General features: G+C 39.7%; 1 protein-coding gene across 1 annotated transcript in view; it reads right to left on the reverse strand.

The window, feature by feature from the left end:
* Window positions 1-19,132, reverse strand: part of LRIG3 (leucine rich repeats and immunoglobulin like domains 3) — a 46,587-nt gene extending 27,455 nt beyond the window's left edge. The window contains exons 1-3 of the mRNA XM_005571404.5: window positions 18,581-19,132; window positions 12,829-12,900; window positions 12,550-12,624 (exon numbers count right to left, since the gene is read on the reverse strand). Of these exons, the coding sequence (XP_005571461.3) occupies window positions 12,550-12,624; window positions 12,829-12,900; window positions 18,581-18,816 (383 nt within the window). The 5' untranslated portion in view covers window positions 18,817-19,132. The remainder of the gene's footprint in view (window positions 1-12,549; window positions 12,625-12,828; window positions 12,901-18,580) is intronic.
* Window positions 19,133-27,011: the final 7,879 nt, after the last annotated feature.

Here is a 27,011-nt window from a genome sequence, read left to right on the forward strand (position 1 = left end):
TCGTATTGTTAACTTTTCTGAATATTCCTTTTACTGTTTTTTTTTTCACCATGTTTTTCTGATTTTGTGGACATAGTACCTTTTCTTTTCTCTCCAAAGATATTAAATTGGTTTTGATGTTCCTTTCTCCTTCCATTTGTCTCTGATTCTCATTCCTCGTTTGTTTCAGACTCTGGCTTCATTGTTAGAAATATCTTCAAAAGTCTGATGATCACTGGCTACTCATTTATACTTAATAAAAAGCAGCACTAAGAGCCTCCTGAGGGCTGTGTGTGGTATGGGCTTGCTGAATAGTGAGTGCCAGCACAGCTGAAGGAGGGACCTATTTCAGGATGAAATGGCCACATGTCAGTTTCTGTGAATCTTCTCTCAAATTCTCCTGTCTCCAGTCTGGTGCGTACAGCTTGGATGCTACCATCTGGGAAGGCTAACAGGAAATAAACTGAGGGGTGGGGGTGTTGTCTTCAGTATTGAAATTTGACTTAATTTTCCTGATTTTAGAAGATGTGGCCCCCCTCAATCATTACCCCAACACAGCTGGGCCTGTGTCCTGAATCCCAGAGACTTTCTATTTAAGGTCTCCCAAAATTAAATTTCCAAACCTCTGTGTCATGGGAAAGATAATTACTGGGCTTTGAGTTTTGGAGGAGAAACCTGGAGGTCTGATTACTTCTATCTTGCTATACAAAAGTTTTAACCAATCCTGTTTTCAGTCCTACTCTGCACTCCCATCTTTACAGGTTCTAAATTCCTAAGCCACTTTGAGGTTCTGACGCATCTTTTTTCTTTTGTTTGTTTTTTTTTTTTGGATCACCTTCACTTTTTCTCACTTTTAAGTCAGTTACAAGTTATCCATTTGCTTGCAAAATTTGTATGGCATCTTTCATTTGAACTATATCCTTTCTTCGTGTTCTCTATTTTCTCTTTGCTCCCATTGGTATGCACTTTTTTATTCCTTTACTTTTATTTTAAAGGGATTTTTAGGAAGGAGCAGAGTGAAATAAATGCACTCAGTCCATCATGCTTAATAGCACGCCTTCAACAGAAATTCAATGAGTAGAACTAGTTTTTCTCTAAACACCAAAATAAAACCATTAAGTTACTGCAGTCTGTTTTACTGAAAAAAAAAAATCAACTTAGATTTGTATATATTTTTTAATTAGCCTAAAGAATTTTCACTTCAGATGATAGTACAAACCAGAAAACACTGCATCAGTTACCATATAGACGACTGATTCCATATAAACACATCCAGTTAAACTAATTTCATTTTATTTTCTGATATGGTGCACAGACCATTGGACTAGAATGCAGACACAGAATAGCTTTATTTCACCCGAGTATTTATCTTGTCCTTGTGAATAAGACATAGAAAATGTGGTGACAATTATCATACAGGCAGGTGAGTTCATATCCCTAGTCTTTATTCACAGACTGGCATTAATCTTTAGGGAAGCAGCTAGTGGCAGCTACTGTGGCCCTGTGCTGTCGACATTTGTATGAACATAGAGATGTGAATGGTCAAGTGCAAACACCAAAAAACTAAAAGTGTAATTCATATGTTAGATGACTCGTGATCCAAAACCTCAACGTACTAAACAGCAAGATGAGAATTGAGCTGGGATAAGGCAGTGTTTTGGAATTTTAATCAAGCGTTTTTACAAGGCCTATGTGAAAGCAATTCTTGTGAAAAGCGACAACAAGCTTACTGACAACAGCTGACCACAAACTCAGTATGAGCCAATAATACAACATGGTGCTTAAAATGCTAATATAATCTTAAGCTTCATTAATGTTCGGTATTCTGGTCGAGAGATGACCCCACCACATTCTGTATAAGTCAGACCACATCTCAATTATCTTGTTCTGGCCATTGTGCTTATACTGTCATGCCAGACAGGTGTGTGATGGGGCGGACTTTAAGGCTCTAGACTTGCATTTTCCAGTATAACAGCCACTAGTTATGAGTGGCTATTTAAATTTACACTGAAAATTCAATTCCTGGGTCACACTTGCCACATTTTAAGTGTCCGATATTCACATGTCTAATGGCTACCACCAGGTACAACACAGATACAGAATACTTCTATTACTGCAGAAAGTGCCATTGGACAGCACTTGTCTATACCCCATGTCATACAAGAAATGGGAATGAGAATTTGACCCAGGAGAAGGGAATGCTTTAAGAAAATCTTGTATTTTAAGATTTACAAGAATTACGCAGAAAAGAGAAGTTGCTCTCTCCAGCACACAGAACTACGATAATAGGTAGAAGCTGCTGCCGAAGGGTAGACCTCTGCTTAACGTATAAAAAAAACTAGCAATTAGAATTAGTCACTACAGAAAGGCTGCTCACCAAGAATGACCTTCTATTCTTAGAAGTGATTAAGGAGAGGTAGGTCAGACAACCACCCTTCCAGGGATTTCTCTATAGAGGAAAATGTCTCTTCTGATTCCAAGTTACCAGAATTATGCAACAACACACTAAACTATCAACAAATGGTTATCACCAGTTATATAATATAATATAGCAAGCTGTTCCTAACTCCTTTCACCTTTTCTTTAAAATTTACATGGTAAGTGTACTGAGAAAATTAAGACAGGAAACGCCAGAGGAGAATAAGAGAAAGAGAGACCTATACAATTAATTGACTACTTCCCTGAGTCTGTAAATATCCATTCATCTTTGAAGAGTACTGTCCTCTATCCTAGGTCGATACTTTGTGTGGGATCACAAAGTGATGTGACTCAATTCAAAAGCATCTTATTCTTTAAAAAAAAAAAAAAGGGCTCATTTTGATTCTATTTCATACTTTCTTATTTTAAAAATGGTTAAAATTGCTCATGCACACTAAAACTGACAGTCGAAGAATGTTTACCATGTTTATCCTATGCTGTATGGTACCTGCAGCATGAATATTACCTTAATATTTCATTTTGCCTTCCACCTCACTCTAGAGACTGCTCTATCTGCTCGATAAAGCTATATGAGAGACAGGGAGACAGCAGGCAGGTGATTTTAAGTATCAGAAAGGAGGTGTTTATATTTATAATTACCTTTTCTTTCATGTTTTAAATTTAGTACTTAAGCAACTTTCAGCCAAAAAGAGAGGAGGTGGTACTGCTAGAGCTCTGTTTCATTGTTTTGGTCTCTCTATCAAATGAGAGCCCGGAACCTCTGCCCTATAGAAGACAACTGAGAAACCAAAATAAGGAAGAGAAGAGGGAAAAATAACTAGGCCAGGATAGAGACACATGTTGAATCTTGCCATCCCAATCATGAAAAGAAACTAGCTGTAGCTTTATTGTCTTGTCTCTCTTGGTAGAACAAGTCTCCTTTTGGCACAGAGAAGTCTCTTGGTAGAAGTTGTACCTGATACTTTAAAGCACCAACTGAAATGGCTATTAATAGAATGAAGGTGAGAGAGGGCATGAGAGAATGGTGTAGGTTCAGGATAAATATCGGTAATACAAGAGTTTTTGTGGCAAGCGATACTGAGAAGTCAAGTCAAGCAGGTGGGAATGAATTTTACGGGCTTCAACACCACAGAAAGGTTGCCCAAAATGGGTCACTGTCAAATCTAAAATTGTCGTTACCTTGGAAAAACCAAGTCTTATTAAGGAAAACAATGGAGATGCAGGAACAGAAAAGTTACCCATATATACATATATATTAATCTGGACTAAGCCATCCATTCGTTCATCCAACACACATGTACTGAGCATCCATCATGGGCCAGGCACTGTGCCACATGCCAGGGTTGCAATGGGGAAAATAATAGACATGATCTCAGCTGCTATGAAATTTCATTTTGGTGGGGGAAACTTTTTAAAGAATAACAAATAGATGAATAAAAAACACAATTACTTATATGATGATAAAGTAGACATTATAATAATGGAGATATAAAAATGTATAAGGGGAAACCTAAGGGTCTGATTTAAACAGAGTGCAGGCAGGGTGAGTATTCTAGGCAGTGGGAAATGCATATGCAAAAGGACCCAGGGCTGGAACAACCTAGCACATCTGGAGAATGAGGGGTGACTACAGAGACTGCTCAATGGGCCAACAGGAAGCAGATCATGCAGAGCATTGTATATCTTGAGGATTCTTCTCTTCACCTAAGAGCAATGAGAACTGTTGAAGGGTTTAAGGAACTATGCAACAATCACAAATTTGTGTGTCAAATACGGCCATTCTAAATTGAGAATTCAAAAACCTAGCAACCTTGAATTCTGGGGACCAGTTTATATTTAAATGTGAAGATAATGTCACAAATACAGCTCTGTGTATAGCAAACTCTCTTTTATGTGTAACTCATCTATAAACACTTTAAAATCCAATAAAACATTACAACTTATCATATTAAGATGTTTATGTGTTTATTTTGTAAGACTTGAGCTTCCTAAGTTTATTTCCATTAAACGTAATATCTGGTCTGTATGTACTGGTGAAGGCTGCAGTCCCCTGCTGTGGTTTTAACATCGCTCCTCTCCACAATTCATGTTGAAATGTAACGCTCAATGCGGTCGTGCTGATAGGGCCTTTAAGAGGTGATTGCGCCATGAGGGCTCTGCCCTGATGAATGGATTAGTCTATTTGTGAATCACTGGGTTAATAGATTAATGAGTTATCATGGGAGTGAGACTGGCAGCTTTATAAGAGGAAGAGAACCTGAGCGAGTGTGCTCAGGCCCCCTTGACACGAGATGCCCCACATGGCTTAGGGACTTTGCAGAGTCCCTACCAGCAAAAAGGTTCACCAAATGAGGCCCGTCAACTTTGGACTTCTCAGCCTCCACAATAAGAAATAAATTCATTTTCTGTATAAATTAAACATGTTATAGGTATTCTGTATAGCTTTCTGCATAGGTTTCAGGTCTTCTGCTATAAGCAACAGAAAACAAACTAGGACAACCTCTAATACAATGCTGTTCTTTACATGTGAAGGAAACAGCCCATTCATCTGCATCAGGACAGCACACGTTCTAGATAAATTCGGCAGTAAAGACGGTCAAGTTCCATGGGTGTCTCCACACTAAGACGAGAGTATAAGGATGGGATATGGTTTCTGTCCACTTCATAAAAACAAAACTCTCCCATTTCCCCAGAAACTTAAGTTCTAATTGTGGCTAAAGCTGCTCCTCAACTTCCATCATTAATATGACATACGACCACTTTTCAAATACTGAGCTATAAAAGTTCCGTTTTTTAAAAAAAGGTAGCAATCCTTTGAGCTCTACTGCACAACGTTACTAAGAGACACCATCACTTGAAAACACATTGAATGCTTGCCTTCCCTCTTTGCAACTTGACCTCTGAATTCAGAGCACATTAAAATATCAATATTACTTTAAAGTTAGAGGTTAAGTTTGATGAATTTAATAAACTCTATGCCATGTACCCAAGCAACAGTCTCTCGAATAAGAGTTTCCCAAACTTGTTTTTTTAATGGTCTGATTTTTGGAATGTAATGAGAAATGCATGCTTATGAATGAAATTCTCACTTAATATGGTGCTGGGTTCAGTATATAAATAGTGGAATATTGCAGATGTGATTTGTGATCACTCCGGCCAACTCTACCCTATTCATCATTCATAAGCCAACGCTCCTGACTCCCACCTCATGGCCCGTTTCCCTTTGTGAGAAAAAGAGATGTGTTCCTAACACATAGTAGGGCTCAGAACACTGAGCAGCTCCCGGGGTCAGTGGGTAAGAGGCATTTGGCAAGTCATAATTATTTATTATCAAAGCCACATTTGTTTTTATCCACTTGATTTTGAAAATTAAATGACTTTAACGAATGAAAATGAATGACTTTTTCTCTAATGGCTATCAAAGAAAAGGAGAAAAGCAGATTCTGTGCTTAAGTGTAGTCATTTTATTCCCGTTTTTTTTTTTTTTTTTTTTTAAAGTCTTCAATGAAGACTCTCCAAACATGCAAACCACCTAAGCATGGAAGAAGCTTCCTGAGCTGATCTCTACCAACTCACACAAGTTTCCTTCCTTCTCCTCCTCACTTCCCCCATGCTCCGCACATCCTGAAATCTATGCGGTGGCCCAGGCATCCTCCACTGTCCCGGGCACACCCCACGTGTGCTATGTCTTTACCATCGGTCTTCTCGCTTGTTCAGAGCACCTTGAAAGTGGGGGCCAAATCCTATTTTTCCTTTGTTCCCTAGCACTTAGTACATAGTAGGCATTGTTGCTGGGCATTCTGAAGCACTTGAAATTCACTTTATAGATACGCAAGCCCTCAGGCTACAAATACTGCTGTTATTTATAATTGAGTACCCACCAAAATTATTAGGAACTATTTGAAGAGAGTGGAAGTTTTCCTGAAAATTCACCCCCAATGCAAAGTGGTTTTTCCTTCCCTCATCTCTTGCTGCCAGGATAATGTTTCTAAATCCTGCATTCCTCCTGTGACCCTCCCATTCAAGAATCCACTTTGGCCCACTGCCTCCAGTCTCTGCTCCTCTGCCAAGCCCACCACAATGCAAAAGCAGCAGCTGCCTGTGCTCACACTTTCAGAACTCTTTCATGTACATTATGCCATTTGATCCTTTACCGGAACCCCAGGAGAGAGATGGGCAGACATCTTAGACTGTTTTCACAGATAAACAACGAAAAGTTAATTAAGTCTGCCTAAGGTCAGACGGGTTAGTAGCGTGAGACGAGACGAAAATCTGCGCTTCTGTGAGTCCAGTTCCCAGCTCAGGGCTCCCCTCTATTGCACAAGCGCCTGTGATTTCTCTTGTCCACTCGATCCTTAGTGAGCACCTTCTGTGTGTCTGAGACTGTAGTGGGCTGAGGGGATTGAGAGCTCGCTAAGATAGAAGTCGGACCCTGGAAGGAGATGTGTGACCATGCCATTAGAGACTACACATGCTGTGCTTGTAAACGCTTCAAAACTGGAAAAGAAAAATTGGCAGCCTTGGGATTCTACAATAACTATTCATGACATACAAATTGCCAGTACTTCCTACCACCCAGTATTGATCTCTGTAGCATAGCAATGGGCATGACTGTCCTACTTTCCTGCACCCCCAAAGCATCTCCAATACAGAAGGATGCATGATGTGATGGAACCACATCTCGCAGCATTAGGTTCCAAGCCAGCAGATGGGAGAAAACCACGTATCATCAATACACTCTTGAAGATCGCTTATGACTTCAGCAAGGTACTTTATGTAGACAGTTCTCCCCTCTCAATGACTCTAACATGCGCAGTTCTCCTTCAGTGTGGGAAGAGATCAATTTGGAAACAGGAGGGTTTTGTCATTGTCGCGCATTTTAAATCTTTGGTTTAGGGTCTGTCAAAGCAGTTCAGAAGTGTGAAGGGCAGGGGGTTGTGAAAAAGCTGTATATCTGAACACCAATGTCACCCTCAGGGGGCTGAGATATTCATGCTTAGAAAGGCATATGGGAAAGGAGGCTTTTATTTCCCACCTCATACATACTCCAGGGCATGCACTCACCAGCTTAGGGTGGTGAGCTGAATCTTTGTGTTAAGTTACTTCTCTTGTTCTTTTTTTCCTTTTAATTGTTATTGCTATTGTCAGAATTTATTATTGTTATTTCCTCAAGTGTGCATAGTTGAACACAAGTTATGTAAAACATAGGTATGCTGTTGCCACTGTAAATCTTTAGCCACTGGTTTAAACTAAGTGTACAGAAGGAGATCTGTCTGAATTACGCTAAGTGCAGCATGTGGTTATTCTATGAATATTCTTTAATTCATACATTCATAGATAATGTAATTCATACATTAATTAAGCACTAATTTATGCCATATACCTGCACTAAATGCTGGGGAAAAGAAGAGTTAGCTACTGAGGCCTCAAAATACAGCAGAGGAGAAAAATATAAACAAAATTATTTAATTACTATGTAAGCTGGATATACAAGGTAAGATGGGCCCAAATGTGGCAGGGCAGGCTTAGCGGAGATGACCCAATGTCCCCAGAAACACACACAACTCCCTCCCTCACTTTCTTTTTTTTTTTTTTTTTGAGGCGGAGTCTTCACTCTGTCGCCCAGGCTGGAGTGCAGTGGCACCATCTCGGCTCACTGCAAGCTCCGCCTCCCGGGTTCGCGCCATTCTCCTGCCTCAGCCTCCGGAGTAGCTGGGACTACAGGCGCCCGCCACCGCGCCCGGCTAATTTTTTGTTTTAGTAGAGACGGGGTTTCACCGTGTTAGCCAGGATGGTCTCGATCTACTGAGCTCGTGATCCGCCCGCCTCGGCCTCCCAGTCCCTGATTCAAGTATCTTCCTCCTGGCAAGCCTTTCCCTACATCCCCATTTAAAACTGTAAAACCCCTCTTTGGTCTCAGTCTTCTGACACCTCTTCCCTGCTGCTTCTCTCCAGCACTTATCCCCTTCTGATCACATCTCTTATTTTTTGTGTTTCTCCTTCCATGAGGTGGTCAGCTCTATGAGGGCAGGGATTCCTGTCTGTTTTCTGAATCCTAACCTCAGATCAGTACCCAGAACATAGTAGGATTTGGTAAATATGTGCCTTTCCTAATTACATTAAAGAACAACTGCCAGAGCTCTCTAATCCCTTTATTCTCCTTTCTTTTCCTTCATAGCATTGATCATGAACTGATGTTATCTTTTCTTTTGATGTTTATTTACTTATTTATTTTTCTCTCCTCACTAGAATGGAAGCCTCAGGCCTCAGGATAAGAGGGAGTTTGCATGCTTTTTCACTGGGTGTCCCAGCACTTAAAAGAGGGCTTGGTACATAGCAGATACTCAATAAATTGCAGTTGAATGAATCATCATCCTTATCACAGCTCACATTCACTGAGCACTCAGTACATGTAAGACAGCTTTACCTGTATTCTCTGTATCTTCACAGTAACTCTATGAGATAGACACCAGCATTATTCTCATTTTAGAGATGAGAAAACACGGTCAGTGAGTAACTTGCTCAAGGTTACAAACCTGGCAAAGGGTGGAGCCAACAGTTAATTCCAGGCCACCTGACTTGAGCTTTACTTTTAATCACTGTTCTACTGATGTGACTTCACTGGAGAACAGGCCACCACAGCTTGTCAACCATCACGTGGTTTAATTATCTGCCCCTCTAAACCATTCTCCTGCCACCTCCAGGTCATTTGCCACACTAAAGACAGTGTGACATTTTCAAATAGCAGATCTGATCATGTCACCCTGCTTTACACCTCTTCAATGGCTTTCCACTGGTAGAGTACATGTTTTGGTGTCCTACCAGCAAAGGTCATCAATATATATAACAACCTCTCTGGAATGATGACAATGTCACCTCTGGAAAGATGACAGGCTATATGACAATGATGGACTAAGAAGAAATGCTCTACTTTTGAGATAAGAAATAAAGAGAAAAGGCTTACTTATGATATGACCCTTATCAGTAACTCTAGAAATATTTATGCAGTATCTGATTAGAATATTGCATATGTTAAAATTGATACTCCTGGGCCCCACCCAAATCTACTAATTTAGAATCTCTAGGGATAGTGTCTGAGAATCTAACAAGTACCGTAGGTACCTCTTTGACAGTCACTGACCTAACACTCTTCAACTCTAGGACACCAGGCCAGCATCTGCATGCTGGGTAACACTATATAAACCACTAGCATCAAGACTAAGACCCAACTAGCTCCAATAACCAACAAGACTCTTTTGTTCAACTACAATGTTGTAGAACTCATGGATTCAAACTTCCCTAACCCAGGGCACAGGTTTCAATCATGTCCAATGCTCGAGCAGGTCATTCCACATCACACAAAGCCAGAGTTCGTACCTTCAGAAAAATCAACTCCCTTATGTAAGCCAGGTCGATAGAGTTTTACTGTAAGATATGTTCACTCCAAAGATTATTCCACTTCTTTTAAAATATGTCATCCTGCTATAGCTAGGATATTGGGAGAGAAAAATTTAAAAAATATACAAATCATGCCTTGTACCTAGCACATTGGTTGACTTCTCAGCTAGTTCTGTGTGGGATTCAAAGGAAAGCATTTCTATTCAGGCCTTGTACATGCTAAAAGATTCCTAAAAAGGTTAGAGATGAGCTTTGTTAGTGGGAAGATTATCCCAGATTCCTATCATCCCAGATTCCCTGATATTATGAGAATAGGTCCCTGACTGAATTCGTCTCTGGACATGGGGTTCCCTTTGATCCAATTATCAGCTCCTGGCTCCTATAGCTATGAGAAGACAAGTCTCACCAGGACAGTCTTCTCTGCATGCAGCCCCTCCAGCTGGGAGGGGTCTTCATGGCATAGAGTAGAAAGAGTATGGAACAGTAATATTAAATCCTATGATTTAGACTTCAACTAATTACTCATTTTCTTGAAACACAAGTTTTCAAACTATTTAACCTGTGCAAATAACCCATAAAAATGTTTTCCTCTGCAAAATGTAAAAGACACAAAAAAACCACAAAAACTCTTAATATGAAAGTCAAATCATTCTAAAAACTATTTTGAAAGATATGAGATTTAATTGTGGTGCTACAGCAAGTTTTCAATCTGTGTCATGTTATATAACTTAAGAGATTTTCTTTTTTAAGTCTCAGAAAAGTATTTCAGAACTCCTTTTAAGCTTTATTTTCAAGTGTTTCTACATAAAAGAAAATGTTTTCCTCTACACAACACATAAATTAAAAGTGCTTGAGAAACAATGACTGTGTATTACAATATCCAATGAAGCCTGCAGGAGGAAACAAAACATTTTTAGATGAAAACAACCAGAGAGGTAAATTTTTCAAGATATTTCATTGGTATAAAAAGAAGTTTTTACTCTCCACATTGAATTATCAGACCCATGATATAAATTACTCTTCGCAGAGTCTATGTAATCCAGGTAACACATTGGATGTATCATTATGTGAGATGAACAAAGCAATCACTGGCCAGACGTACCATAACTCATTAAGGAGAAAGAAAGTGAAATTATTCAGGGTGATTTCACACCCAGCACTTGCTAAAGTGAAACACAAAAACAATATGGAGAAGAGGACAAATTTTGAAGGAGCACAAATTTCTAACTTTTGAGAGATCACTGTAGCTTTCCAAGTATAACGTTAAAGTGTAAAACACTAGGTTACTTATAATTTTCTAACTTCCTCACAAGTTCGTAATGCTTTCAACACTATACCATGCCAAAGAATAGACTGCTTTCCCCACCCCGCCCAGATTACAAAACTGCACTGCGGATCCTCTCAGCCATGAAGTATGCCGCGACCCTCAAGCTCTCTTAAACGTACTGACAGAAACTGCCAAGATGCAGTGCGAGGACAGAAAGAGCAAAGTGGAATTTAAAAAGGCCACCTTGGTCAAACAAGAATAGCTGCAGATGTTTACGATACCAAAACCAGCACTCCATTTAGATTCTAACATTTGAAGCAATTGTAAAAAACAAAGAAAAAAGGTATTTATGCTAGCATAAAAATGTTTTTTAAATACAGTGTTTATTTGTCAAATACCAACTGCTTTTTCTTTCATTCCTTTCTGTTTCTGATCTTTGGAAAAACCACATCAGTATCAAATGTCACTTAGCTCTTATTCAAACAGAGGAAAGCAGACACAGCGGCTGCACCCGTGACTTGGCTGACCTGGGCCCTCAGTAAAAACAAACCGCTATAAATCACCAGATGTAAGCAATTGGGTAGTGATCACTCTATTAATTGAACAGCTTTCCTGAAATTTACTGTATAATTTCAACCCTCCCAACACCTCTCTCAGAAGCAACTAACAATGGTGGTTTTTTCCTTAAGTTGCTTAAAGAAAAACATTTTTTAACATCAGTAGCTTAAATATATTTTTGAATTATTTAAGATTAAGGTGGTAAGCTTATTAGATTTTAGAAATTAAACCACAGGCATTCTAAATGCTACCTTTAAATGCTGAAAGTCAAAATTCTTCCAAAACCTACGTCGGTGCATGTATATACACGTTACCTACACTAAAAACACAAAAAACTTGGTACAACCTTAATTGTATTTGAAAACTCATATTTGCAAAATAACCTGCAAAGTTATTTCTGTCTTCAGTCACATATTTACTTTTTTTGAGTTGATGTCTCTGATTTCCACTGCAGGTACCACACTTAAAAGAGGATACTCCAATGGCTTCTTCTCAACTCCAGTTTCTCCTCACAAAACAACTCTGATCATTCTCCACTAGGAACTAAGTAATACATAATCCACAGATCCCCATGTCAACCATTGAGCAATACCAGAATTAAAGTCCTAGTCTACAGAATATGAGCAAATACACATTTCTATGGTGTAAAGCTGGCCTCTTTGAATCTTGAAGACCAGTTCGGTAATGACAGCAAAGTGTAAAGTGTGTTGTTATAAGAATACATGAAATTTAGGGGTGACAGAGTTAGAGGTTAGAAGACAAGTTAACCAATTTAAAGAGCGTATCTTTATTACGCCCTGAAGAAAATATTCAATTTTTTCTTCTAAGAGCTCTGTGCTAGTCCCTATGCAACTACTACTCAAGGTTCCTGCAAACATACACGAGGAATTCTGCTGATATTCACTTACAAGGAGAGAAGTGTAATATTTGCCGAGACTGGTCCCAGATTTGGAATGGTCTCCAATTCATTGTTGTTCAGTTTCCTACAAATGCCAAAAAAAGAAAAAGAAAAGCTGATTAGGTAATCTGTCATTCACAGAGGTGAAAACTTTATATATTATTTCAAGATACCTCCCAAGTTAAAAGTTTTGAATAACTCACTATAATCCAAGTATTCCTTACAGTTAAATAGCATAAGGGGTAATGTATTTTACTCAAATCTTAAAAGCAAAATAATGAAGACTCACACTTCTCGAAGGCTTTGAAGGTGGCTCATGGAACTTGCCTTGATGAAAGATAATCTGTTGTGACTTAAGTCCCTATAAGAAAACAAAATTAAAACTGTAAGTCATTTCTAAAAATCACTGATAGTGCTAAGTGGGCTCATGAAGTATCTCTATGAACACTAGTGGGAGCAGGAGAAATAACTGGTCTATTATGTCCACAAACTAGATGGCAACCAAAATGCCAAACTCAAAAATACAAGCTCCAAGGACAAAATTAGTTTAAGGAGACTGGCAGATTCAAATACTTTAAGCCCACAAACGTTTTAAGAGATGTTTTTTGGCACACGGTGAACAGATCTTTTGTGAACTGGCAGGTCTGCTTCACCCTCCCATCTCCCCACTCCCAACCTGATATGATGACATCATGGTTTATGAAAAGGAGCTAATTAGGCAGGTTGCTGAAACTAAAGCCTCTATAGAATTCTTTTCATTGTTATACATTTAAGCATCGATGTCCTTATTGCAGTCAAGGAAAACAGAAATTGCTTTGCGTACATATTTGTTTCTCTGTGTTAAAGCACTAAATTTAAAGTATTATTTTGTGTGTGAGTGTTGAGAGGGTAGAAAACAATCTAAACCCTCTGCTTTCTTAAATTCCCCAAATTTCAATATCTGGTAATATATAATTTAAACCACATCACCATCTAACAAAGTTCAGCAGATTGCACAAAAACTTGTGAACAGATTTCAATCATTAAAATAAATGTGCTTCTTACTCAATAACTCAATTTAACTCAGTAACAATTTCCATAGAACATCATTACTATTAAAAACAATAACAAAATCATACATATACAATACTCTAGGCTAGAAAGTCATCTCATTTAAGATTCAAAATATGGAATAAATTCCAGTAAATATTCTTGGTTATATTCCCCAAATGTGTTAATACATTCACTATGTGCCTTCAAAACAGTGTGATAAAAATGAAATGGTTCAAGAGTGATGAAAAACCAGGCTAACAAATAGCATAGCTTGAAGGTTCCCACTGAAAGAGGTTATCCAACCCATACTAATCTTTTCAGTGTTTAAAAGAGAGATTTTTAAATAACCAAAGTTGACTGGAGAAAAGCATGAATTATGTGTTACATGCGTAAGTATACCCCTTCTAAAAAGTAACTAAAGAGAAACCACCTCCAGAGAAGCACAGTGTTACTCAGTGTTTAGTTAACAATTAGAAATCAGAGATCCTTTCAGTCTTTGAGTTTTTGTTTTGAGAATAAACCTGGATTCTCTTTTTCACCTAAAAAAAAAACTGCAAGTTTTTATTTGAAATATGCTTGCCCAAAGACCTACCAGACAGTGACAGACATGAGTAGATTTGTTCTGGTAGAGTTATAACATGAAAAAAAATCTGGCACAGTCTTTAAACTATAAAAATCCTGCAATTACAACCACTGCTGTGCATGCTCACCACGCTGGCTGGAGCCAGACACTTTCCCTCATAGCCCAGCTCAAGTCCATCTGGAGTTCATCAAGGAAACCGTGAGCCCAACAACTCACGTTAGGATTCAAACAAAACCTGTGTGCTTTTAGCACCCCAGACAGTCACAGATTTCCCACATGGTTTAAAAAACAACCAAGGAAAAGAGTCTTTCACCTGGGAGGTAGCCTGAGTCAACAGAAAGTCTCATTTGGACCCACTTAACTAAAGAGCATTGTGTCAGCGTAAAACTGCATCCCCTATTGTTTCAGGTCTTAAAAAGAAAGGGGGAAGCAATCTGGCATTAATATTTAACACAGGTGATTTTCTTTTTAATTAAGAATAAAAATAAATAAATAAAACTGAGCTCTCCATTTCATTTTAAGGATTATTTCACAGGGCAATCCTGTGAGAGAAATGAGATAGAGTGCCTAACTTTTTTTCAACTAGTAATGGGGTAAGATTCCTCCTACAAAAGACCTGTAAAAAATAAGAAACTGCCTTCAGAGACCAGTGCACATGCTGGAGACCCCTCATTTCTGATCCAGAAGCAGGAGCTGGCAACTTTGAATATTTCAGTTATTGCAACACACTTTCATTCCTGAGTTTTGTGTACTATTAAAACTACATTATATGTAAGAGGGGAAAAAAAAACGCCCCTTAAACGACATTTACTGCCAAATACTTACAGCTATGAAAGTTTTAGTGTACCTAAATTTAGATTTAATATAGTTTACATTTGAGAAATGATTACTTTCCAGTTAAGGGATGTCACATTTTCCTAAATCTTCCTTATATTGTTTTTATGGCTAGACCATTAAAAACAGATTCAAGTTGTACAATGTCGATGTTTTCTTAAACCCAGATCATAAAACATTCAATAAGAAAGGAGATTATTCATGTTTAGAGTTCCATTAATGAACATCTTCCCCACAAAACTTTTACAAAAGCTTTTTGTAGTGGGGTTAATGAATGGGAAAGGTAGTAAGACACAGAAGTGTTAACTATGTACCCAGAGCTCAGCTGGCCAAAACTTGAAAATCAAACTCTTTCTACGTGGTTAGATAGACTTCTCTCTTCCTGCATATTAGCAAATGAATAAATATATATGAAAATAATCAATTTGCAACATTTGGTTCAAGCTATCATTTTCTTCCTTTTAGCATTTGGAAATCTGACTTCCAAGTCAAATTTTAAATGCAAATCCAGCACAGCTTCTTAATCAATCCCACTGGGGCCTGCAGAGCTGCTAATTCAGCAGAAATCTGGAAAGCTGAAAAACAAAAAGCCAGGCTATAGCTGTTTTAAGACACTGATCCAAAGTGACTCATAAATCAGCCTGTTATATTCAAGTTTTAGTCTGGAAAATATAGAAAAACAGCTGTGAAAACCATAAGGACTATTACCCCCACCCCACCCCCAATTCTGGTACGGACCAGAAGATTTATAACAGGTCAACACTAAAGAAGTCACACCAGCAGAAACTACCTTTGGGACTTTCGCCTGGGTCCTGTTGAGAACTCAAACATTTCTACATAAGACAAATAATTCTGAAATGCCAGTGAGAATTTAATAATACTGGAAGTTCTCATTGGCAATTTAGCAACTTTTCCATCTCTGGGCTAAATAACATTCTAACAAGCATTCCTCTTTAGGTTGATAACTGTTTAAGCACAAATTCTAGACAAACTCTAGCTTGCCTTTAATGGCAGTTGTGAGCAAGGCTTCACATGGTTACTGGGTTGTTTTTTTTAGACAAAGGCTCGCTCACATAGTTACTCTTTTAAAAGCCACTTTCATTAAAGTACTAGAGGTTATTTTCTAAAAGGAGTACTGATACAGTATCATTATTTTACAGCTCAAACTATTCAACTTTTCACCCATGGGCCTCCTATAGTAATAAATCACAACCAAATAAAGTGGAAAAAATACATACACAGGTAGAGATTTTTCTTAAACTTGCAAATTCAACAAAACGAAAGACAGTTACTGAACTTTTTCTGAAAAGTGCTTTCATAAGCCAGTCCAAAGACAAACTTCTACTATTTTGATTACCTGAGGAAAGAGAAGGTAAGATACGTGGAAAAAAAACCATGCATTTTTCTATTTATATCTGAACTCGGAAATCATCTCGTTAGGATGATTTTTCTAATTAAGAAAAACTTTAGTAGCCTTTTGAACCTCCTATTCTAAAATACCAAATAACAGAGAAAGTAAAACTCAATTCCACGTGTTTTTCTGCCTCTTTCAAAAGTGGAGAGAGGAGACCTCTAGAGTTTTAGGTACAAACAAAAAAAATATTTACAATAAAGAATCCAGACCACATGGTTTGGTGACACCTACAAAGATGGTTAAAAGTCACAGAAGTACAAGAATGACAGAGCTGTCCAATGAGTGATCACAGTGGGGTTCCTGACAACAGACTGAGAGCTTATTTATACAAGTGGAACTTATTTTCACATACATTTAAGGAATGTGGACTAGTATTGAGACAATTTACTGCTGGCGGAAATGTAATTAAAGACTGTGCTAACCAAATAAACTCTAATTTGTTTTTAGTGTGCCACCAAATTATCTGCAAAACAAAATCCTAATTAGGTCAGCTACTTTTAAGACAATGTTTAAATAGGTATCGAACCCCTTTTGGTTCAACTCAACTACTAATCAAGGGCAACACAGATTTTCTTTTTTCTAAACGTCTAAATCCACGAAAAAAAAAGTACTGCACACTAGAAAGATCACAATAGACAACTTGACATTGAAAAACTATCGAATACAAGTTAGATGCCGTGAATAATCTAAGCATTTCTAAATACACTCCAGGAAACACTGTATTCATTTTCTCTTTCTCATCACTCTATTATTCCTAAGTGTTCACCTCCAGTCATTTACATGTTCAGTTCCATATGTTGTCAATAGAGCCATTCACATTTCATGAATAAGGCAGCATGACCTCCACAAGAGGCAATTGAACAGAATTAGCCACAACTAATTGAAAGTCTCCCTGCTTTCCGTTAAAGCCCTTATCTCCTCTTGCAATTGTAATAAAAACTACTAAATAAAACGTCCCATGATAAGAAATTAAATATCAATCCAATACTCTCTAATTCTACTTTATTCAACTAAGGCTTATTAAAAACACAAGGAGTATACTTTCTGATGGCCAACAATTCTACATTCACAGAAGTTATTTAGATTAGCACAATAATTTTAAAATATAAATTGTTAAACACCTGACCAAACCTCCTACCACGATTAGGGCATTGGAATAGTTCACTAGATTTAAGAACTTAAAATTTTCATTGCAATTCTGCTAAGTAAAAATTTAAGATTACGTATGAACTGCACTTCATTTTAAACAGAACAACTACTTCAAAAAATACAAGTTTTGATTGTATACTTTCTACAGTACTCCTCCAATTTTAAAACTGGGACTGAGGAAGAATAGACAGATGACATTTGGAAAAGATCAGCATTTCCAACTAAATTACATTTTCTTTCTTGTTCTTCACGCAGTTGGCAGTGATTTCAGGTTTTCAGACTTCACAGCTAAAATCCAAACACTTGCATAAGAGCACCCTGCGCTCTCCCCTAAACCGTCTGGGCGTGCTGAGGAGCTACAGAAATCACGCCCTTGATTCTGAATAATCGAGTTCCTTCCTTTCCACAGCTACTGACCAGTCTTTACAATCTGGTTGAGGAGTGGGAACTTACGGTCTGCTAATGTGAAAGCAAGCAGAGGGAGAACAAAAGTACGTCTACCATAACTTGGATAGTGACCGAATTCTGTTGAGGGGGCTTCCCAGATGAAAAGCCTGACTTCAGTTACTGGGTGGGAACAGGAAAAGGAGTCTGACGCAGCTAGAAACTAAAGCTGAACTAGACTCAGAACTCAGGGAGAACAGCAAACTCCTGATGTGCGCAGGTTGCCACTTATCTCGCCCAGGCCTGGCAGGAGCGCGCATTTGAATCCCTCGGCTAGCATAGGGCGCAGGACTTCATTCCCGGCCTATGGCGTAGTCACTGGCCCCCTCCCCTAGGCTACCTGCAGCCAGTTAGGACGCGCCAAAAGCCCACCTGCGCCGCCCGCAAGGCACGTGGGAGGGAAACTGAGGCCCAGACAGTTCTTTTTCCACGTCCACGGAGCGCCGATCGCGGCCTGGGCCAGAAGGAGCTATCCGGCAAAAAAGGCAATGCACGCCAAACCCCAAGCAACCAGGCCCTCGCCCGCTCCTGTTTCCCGAAACCCCAGAGGCCCGGCCTCCCTCCCCCCCGGGGAAGAACACTTACAGCCGAGCGACCCAGGGCGGGAGCGGCTCGGGAAGACGCGCTAGCCGCTGGCGACTGCAGTCCAGCAGGTCCCCGAGGCAGCGGCAGGTAGTGGGGCACTGGCGCTCGGCGGCTATCCCGGAGGGCTTCCCAAGTGCCCCGCGGCCGCCGCTGTCGGACCGGCCCGCGCGCCCCAGTACCGCGCACAGCAGCAGCCCCAACGCCGCCGCGCGCGCACGGAGACTCGGCGCCCTCATCGCGGTCCAGCGGCCTCTGTCTCTGCCCGATGCTCCCAGCTGGCGCGCGCTCGGGGCCCGGCACAAATTTCCAGCCGAGGGTGCACGCCCGCCCTCCCGGCCGCGTGCGCGCTTGTTCCTTGCGCTTCCCGGTCAATTCCTTCTTTTACTCCCGGCGGCGAAGCCCTTTCATGCCCCCAAACAGCAGGAGGGAAACTGAAAAGAACTGCCAACTGCAACAGAGTTGCAGCTTGAGCAGCGTCGGCTCGCCGAAGCCCCTTCTTGTACGCAAAAGAAACTTTTTCGCCTCCACCCCGCGGCGCTGCGCCAACTCCCCGCGCGACGGAGTAGCGAGGCGGGGCGGGGAGAGGCCGACTTGCGCCCATTGGCCGGCCAGGCTGCGGGCGTCCCCGCGGCCACGTGACAATAACACCGCTCCAGCCGGGGGCCTACGCGCGGGAGAAAGTGGAGCTGAGATTGTAGGAAATTCAGAGTTATATTTTCCAGCCTCTCCAGCCAGAAGTCTCCACTGCGTCGTGGGAAACATATATCCAATGGAGTCGAAAGGCAAAAGGGAGTGAGCAAATACTAGGCTAGTTCTCGGAGTTGGAGGTATTTAAGAGAACTTCAGGGAAGTAAAGTTTAATTAGCAGTGTTTTCAGGAAAACTTTCAATTCCAAATTAAAGACACTGATAAATTATTCTACCAGCCACAGATAAAACAGTGGTTTCAATGAAAACAGCTCTTTTAACGTTAATGCTGGTGGGTTTTCCCCCATACATCGGTTTCAAAAGTAAAAACAATAATAAAACGTAAAACTCGTGGTTTTGTAAAGTGTATATTGAGTTACAAATAGCCAGCCTTCGTGCACTGGATAAAGCTGGGCGGAGTGGGGGATGGGGAATGACCTTCTAGTAGACCTCGATGGCAATCACGGATTCCTGGTAATAGTAATAATGAAAGTAGTGACAGTGACGTTTCAAAATAAAATGAAAACTAAGACCTTGGAGGAAAATATTAGTATATGCGCCTTGGGCCACTTGCGCTTTGAGTAATGACACGTGTTGATTGAGAATGCTACCAGGGTAAAAGTGCTTCCCGGCCCCCTCAGTTGGGGGAGTGGATGTTTGGGGCTGGATTCAGGCTACAGGACTTCACAGTGAAGTTTGTTCCTTAACTTACAAGTGATCAGAGCCACAGGATGTTGAAACTAATGGAGACCACAGAGATCATGTGCTAAGGGGCCTTCCTCCTCCGGGTAAGGAAATAGACGTAGAGAAGGTAACTAATGTGTTTGTTGCGGAAAAAAGAAAAGAAAAAGAAAAGCAAAACAAAAAACACGAACAAAGCAAAAAACAAATCCTGGAAGCTTAAAGTAAGTTTTCACTTCTGTACATTGTTTATTGCATGCTGTTTGCCCAAGCTTGTCTGTCCTTGGAGTTACGTAAACTGCCCATGATTGAGGAGTGGAGATAGCTTGTGGAGTTGAGACTTTAACCCTGACTCTAATGCCCATTGATTTTTCACTGTAGCAAATCACTCCCATTTACAGGGGAAAGGAAAAGACTCACTTTGAAGTTAACACACCCTATTTTAGATACGGTATCCCATTTTCTTATTTCCAGCTACCATTAACAACAACCTCACTACCTTTTTGGATGATGTATAATTATAATTAGAAAATATCTATAATGATAGCACCTTGGTTTTGAATTTATGATTTTGTCTGCTTGAGAGTGGACAAGACACACTACAGTCATGGTAAGGATTTTCCAGCTCAGTATCCCCCATCTATTTTTATTTTTATTTTGAGATGGAGTCTCCGTCTGTCACCCAGGCTGGGGTGGAGCACAGTGACGCGATGTCGGCTCACTGCAACCTCTACCCCCTGGGTTCAAGAAATTATCCTGCTTCAACCTCCCAAGTAGCCGGGATTACAAGTGCTGGCCACCATACCCGGCTAATTTTTTTTTGTATTTTTAGTGGAGACAGGGTTTCACCATGTTGGCCAAGCTGGTCTTGAACTCCTGACCTCAGGCAATCCACCCACTTTGGCCTCCCAAAGTGCTGGGATTACAGGCGTGAGCCACCACACCCGGCCCACCATCTATTTCATATAAGGAAAATTAGGTATAGTTCACTGAAGTTTTTAGAAGAAGAAAGATTCCATTATACACATGCCATTATGCCTAAGCATGGTGGCATCAGTATGGAGGCTTGCTCTTGAAACATGAGACATATGACAGGGATATAAATGTGCTACCATTTTGGGGAGTTTTGGCTCATTTCCTTTTTTCATTCTTTATTCTCCTTGTATAATTTCATCTTCTTCCATGAATTCCATTTACATTTACAGGCTGACATATACAACATCCATATTTCCAGTCCGGTTCTTTTGCCTAAACTCGAAATCCCATATGCGCAATTACCCGCAGGTCATTAAAAATTGGTTGCTCAAATGTAACATGTCTAGAATTAAATGTCACCACCCTTGAAACTGACTTGTTTCCTCCTGAATTCACTGTCTTAAAAAATGGATACTTTCCTCCATCCAAATGAATGCCCCAGAAACCTGAAAGTCACCTTAACCTTACTTCATTCTCACCACCACCACCACCACCACCACCACATTCAATCAATTAACAAGTCCTGTTAAAGCTAGCTCCTAAATGTATCTTCTCTCTGTAGAAATTATGCAAATCCAGACCACCAGCTGCTCTTTCCACCTATCTGGCATTCTACTCCTTTCTCCACAGTGCAGTCAAGTGATATCTCTGAAGGTCAAATCTGAGCCTGTGACTCAACTGACCAGTTCTTTTCATGGGTTCCTAGTGTCTTGAGAATAAAGTTCAAATTCTTTAGAGTGACTTTGACAGTTTTGTTTGTTTGTTTGTTTGGCGTTGAGCCTCTACTTAGCTCTTTAGTTCATTGTCTTTCCTCATTTTTCTCCTACTTGCAATTCTCTTCCCAGCTGTGCTCTTGCCTTCAGCCCTCTTGCAAATGGTTCTTCTGTCCAAATCATTCTCTGCTCCTTCTTCTGCCCCGTTGATGGCATTCCTCCTTTGGCAAACACTTCCCTGAGTCAAGTTTACCTATCTGTACCTCCAGTGTACTCCCAGCACATCAATATTGACTGGAGTGTACTAGACCATTTTCACTCTAACCCCTAGGTAATACTATAGAATTTTCCCATAAATGTGTATTCTTTATCGCCTTTAAGGCTTTTACTGGCTATGGTGAAGTTAAATTACATAAGTTTTCAGTACCCCAGTTTCTCAGTCTGTAAATTAGGAATACAATAAAAAACTCTCTTACCTGGCCGGCTTCCATTGATGAGTTACTTCCTTAGCAGTCACTCTGTTCTGTCTGTACAACCTACTGACTGATGCCTATGACCAGCTGAAATCTAGAAACTACCAGCCTTTTCCTAGAACAGCTTTTGCATATTTGCTCCTACCTGTCAGGTGCTGATCCACAGTAGTTACAGACTTGTTAATATTTATTATTAATGTCACACAATATTGTGTAAACCAAATAAATACAAGTACAACAAGAAAATACCTTTATTTCTATGATAATGAATTTGAAGGTTGGGAAAGATTCTTTAATGGTGATCGCTAAAACAGTGCTATCCAATTAGATGAAGATAAGACAATTGTAAATGTGGGAAGAGGAGATTACACATATATAGGAGATTTCTTTGGAAAGGTTACTTTGCTAGTAAGATCTTGTTCCACTTTAAGTGTATTTGGGAATCAGTCAACAGAGGATCTTTTATGGGTGTCGCTTAAGCTTACTCAGAACTTTATGTGATCGTTGAGACAGTAAAAGAGGATGACATGGAAAGAATGCAGCGCACATTAAAAATCACTGTTCTCCATTTCAATATGTGCTTAACCATGTGGTCAATAAAAGGGGAACTAGTCCTACATGAAAACTTTATTTTATTTTTTTATTTTTATTTTTTTGAGGTGGGGTCTCACTCTGTCACCCAGGCTGAAATGCAGTAGCGGGATCTTGGCTCACTGTAGCCTCAACTTTCTGGGCTCAGGTGATTCTCCCACTTTAGCCTCCTGAATAGCTGGGACCACAGGCGCATGCCACCATAGCCAGTTAATTTTTGTATTTATGTGTGTATGTGTGTGTGTGTGTGTGTATATATAGATAGATAGATGGCGTTTAACAGTGTTGTCCAGTCTGGTCTCGAACTCCTGGGCTCAAGAAATTCACCCATCTGTTTCGGCATCCCGAAGACAGGCATGAGCCACCTGCCTGTCTGAAACTTTACATCAGTGTAATAGTTTCACAGGCTTCTCAAACCTTTCATGAACCACAGGGCAGAGAGAACTTCCACTGGGTATCTGGGCAGATGAGAGCTAATATCTTTTGAGGCCCCTTATAGCTCTGTTCTGATTCCTCTATAGTAGATAGAAAATAGGCATGAAGGCAGAGTGACAGCAAAGATAGTTGTAATAGAGAAAGAAGAGGCACATAAAATTCTGTTTAATCTCCCAAAATTTATCAATGAATAACAGTGACCCAGAAACAATGTATCACTGAATTCTCTGATACGCTTATGATGTCATTTATTTTCTTGTATACACACTCACACACACACAGAGGACACGGTGCTATCAAATGTTGAATCTCAGTTTTTGTGGGTAATGTCTTACGAATAAGAATTTAGTATGAGCAAATCAAATTCATTTTCACCAGAGGTCTTTTAACATTTGAAATAAAATAAGACGAGATGTTGGATTTCTCTACTCCTTCAGAGGTTTACACCGCTTAACCAGGTACTTGGAAGTTGACTTTCCATTGGAAATTGCTGAGATCACACCAGACAGTTTCTCATTTCCAACTGTGTCCCATTGAATGGTAAGTTTCATCCATTTTCAAAAGGGTCTCCTACCGCCCATTTTGTGGTTAGCATAACCCAACCCCAGTGCTCTTTTTCGTTTTCCCGGTCTTTTTTCTTTCTCTGGCAAGTGTGAGACTTTCTTATCTTGAGTGCTGGCAAGGCCAGTGACTCACCGATGAAAAGTAATAGAGGTGCTAAGCTGTCAGTTTTAACATCCAAGGACAAGAATGAAAGCTAAACACTCAGTACTTACTTTATCATTACAATGAATGACACAGTTTGTGTAAGTGTGAGCTGTGAAAAGGGAAAAGAGATAAGGCAAAGGAGGAAGAAAAGGACAAAAATCCCCAGATAATGATGCCAAAAGCAAATGTTGCTGTACTTTGTAACTTAACCATATCTTTTCCCATTCATTAAGGCATTTTAGAAGAAATAGATAACCTTCCTTTCTCTCTCTCTCTCTCTCACACACACATACAAACACACAAAATGCACAGCTTCACATAGAGAGATTACTTTACACAACGCCTGCTATGAACATGTCTTAACTTTCAGAAAATATTTAGAAAAATAAAGATAGCCACCCATCTGTTTTTCTCAAGTTGGCCAACTGTGTGATAGTATTTGAATTGAAAACGAACAGTGTTACCTGAACTGCAAATTAATATATGCTATTTTGTGTTTTACTCATTTCCCACGTCACCCTCTGGTTATAATGTGAGCTCTGAGGAAATCTCATACTGTAGACAACACAGGATATCCTGGAAATCATTTTGGAGCTGCTGGGAGTCTGGAGATGGGGTAGGGAATGGGAAAAGGGGGAGGGCGCCTTCGGCTTCCACCAGACCCTCCTCAAGGCAGAGTGTCCTTCCCAGCGGTAGAGCTTTTGAGTGGTCTCCAGTTTTCCCATTCCTTTGAGAACCTCAGAACACTTTCTCTTCTTTTTCCAATCCTTGCTGCTGCTGCTTGTCATCTGTCGTTTTTTTTTGTTGTTTTTTTTGGTTTTTTTTGTTTTTTTTTCTGTGGCCAGCTGCAATCCTAAAACTCCACTGAGAATCTCAACTCATGTAAAATAGCCCACCCTGTCAGGAATACAGAAATCCAAATGCTCGAAAAGTTGTTAGCGAAGAAGCTAGGTGGTCAGAAGGTGAAACACTGTAACTTTAGATTTCCTCACTCTTCTAGGCTCCATTTTTCTCACCTGTAAAATCCAATGAAAAACGATACCTTGCTGTACCATGCTACAATATTTTGTGACTATAACATCCCATATAGATTCTAGTTCCTATTACTTCCAAATTGCTGTTTTCATTATGCAGCAAATAATGAAACAAAGTGAGTGAACTACAGAAACATCCCACTGCTAAGATTAATTACTAATGGAATGTTGGGATTAAGTAAACCTTCAATTATTAATATGAAATAGAATGAGGAAAATAATATTTACTTTTAAAATGAAAACAAAACTTAAACCACTTTTAACCTTAATACAAGGCTCTAAATCTGTCTGTTATGACAGCATACTATACATATTCTGAGATTTTTTTAGTAGGAATTTTATTATGCCATCTCAAGAAGTTACTGCATAACTCAATTTGTTAAGATTTATGCCACGAGTTCAGAGAGAATCATTAGGCATATTTAGTAAAAAGACTTATATATCCCTCCTGGGAACTTTTTTGCAGAATGTTTTTCTCCCACTTCTTGGATGAACAGTTGGCCTATACACTATTTTAAGAATTAATTTGCATTTCAGAACCATGAGAGCACTCATAAATGAGTTATTTATTGCTTTTATTTATAGTTTAATCCTCTTACACATATTACATTTACCCAGGCCTGACTATCAAATAATTAAGATGACTTTGTCATAAACATTGTCAGAATCAAGTTCGCTGCACCTAAAACTCTGCTTCTGTCCCTAAATATGAGGATCACTGTCAAGTTACAATATGATTCCGCATATGTTTGTTCAAATAGACAGTGAGTGATAATTTTGGTGGAATGGGGTCAGTTTCAGCAAGATACTGTGCACCTGTCACAGTAAGGACAGTACAGATACTTTATTGCTAACATCTTAAAATTTAGCCCAAAGTTTCCTACACTTCTACTATGTGTATACATCCATGCAGAAAGATTTCCACTGAAATACTGACGTGAAGCATGAAGATGCTTTGCAAGAACACCTCGCTCATCTGCTTGCCCCAGGCATAGCTGTGTCTACAGCAGGAACCCTCTTTTGCTCTCACGGCAGTTATTTCAGACTCAAAAAACTTTTTTTCAGTCAGAACATTTATCTTTACGTCCACATAAATAAACTTATGCTCTCTTGTCATCAAATGACAAACATACTCAAAGTATGTTTGATCTATTTTTTTCCTGGGCAAAATCGAAGCTGTCACCAGCAATATTCCTTAGCTATCTCTTTGCAAATTAAATAATTACAGTTCTTTTTTTTTTTTTTTTTTTAAGATGGAGTCTCGCTCTGTCACCCAGGCCGAAGTGCAGTGGCATGATCTCTGCTCACTGCAACCTCTGCCTCCCAGGTTCAAGTGATTCTCCTGCCTCAGCCTCCTGAGTAGCAGGGATTACAGGCATGTACCACCATGGCCAGCTAATTTTTTGTATTTTGAGTAGAGATGGGGTTTCACCATGATGGCCAAGCTGGTTTTGAACTCCTGACCTCAAGTGATCCGCCTGCCATGGCCTCCCAAAATGCTAGGATTACAGGCGTAAGCCACGGTGCCTGGCCTAATAATTACAATTCTTTTAAATACTTTTGCATGAACACTACTGTTCTTCTATCTCACACCCTCATGTGTATCAGGGATGTCTTTCTGCTTATGTGCCTTATAGAAATGAATATGGAGACATTGAGATATGAGGCCCTTACAGCTATACAAATGATAATGTTTGACATTTATCAAGCTCTTATTACTCTTACTATTCTCTAGATATTTTATATTATTAACTCATTTATGTTTTATAATCACCTTAAGTTATTATCCCCATATTACCAGATAAGGAAACGGAGGGATGGAGATGCTAAGGAATTGACCTGTGATGGAGTTGGGATACAAACTCAGTCAACCTGACTTCACAGTGTACCCCTTGACCACTATGCTACCCTGCTTTCCACTACAGTCAGGAGAAGCAAGGATTTTCACTGTCTTCCTTGCTGCTGAAAAGAAGGAGTTTCCAGTAGATTGAAATCAATAAGGAAAGCATGGACCTTGCCTGGTAATTTTTGAGGGTGGTCAGTTGCAATCACTCCCCCTTCTTTTTTTTCCTCCTTTCCTCGTTGATCCAAAAAAGATTTGTTTTATGCAGATATATGAATCAATCACTTTAGGG

This window comes from Macaca fascicularis, chromosome 11 (assembly GCF_037993035.2).
Source record: "Macaca fascicularis isolate 582-1 chromosome 11, T2T-MFA8v1.1".
NCBI lineage: Eukaryota > Metazoa > Chordata > Mammalia > Primates > Cercopithecidae > Macaca > Macaca fascicularis.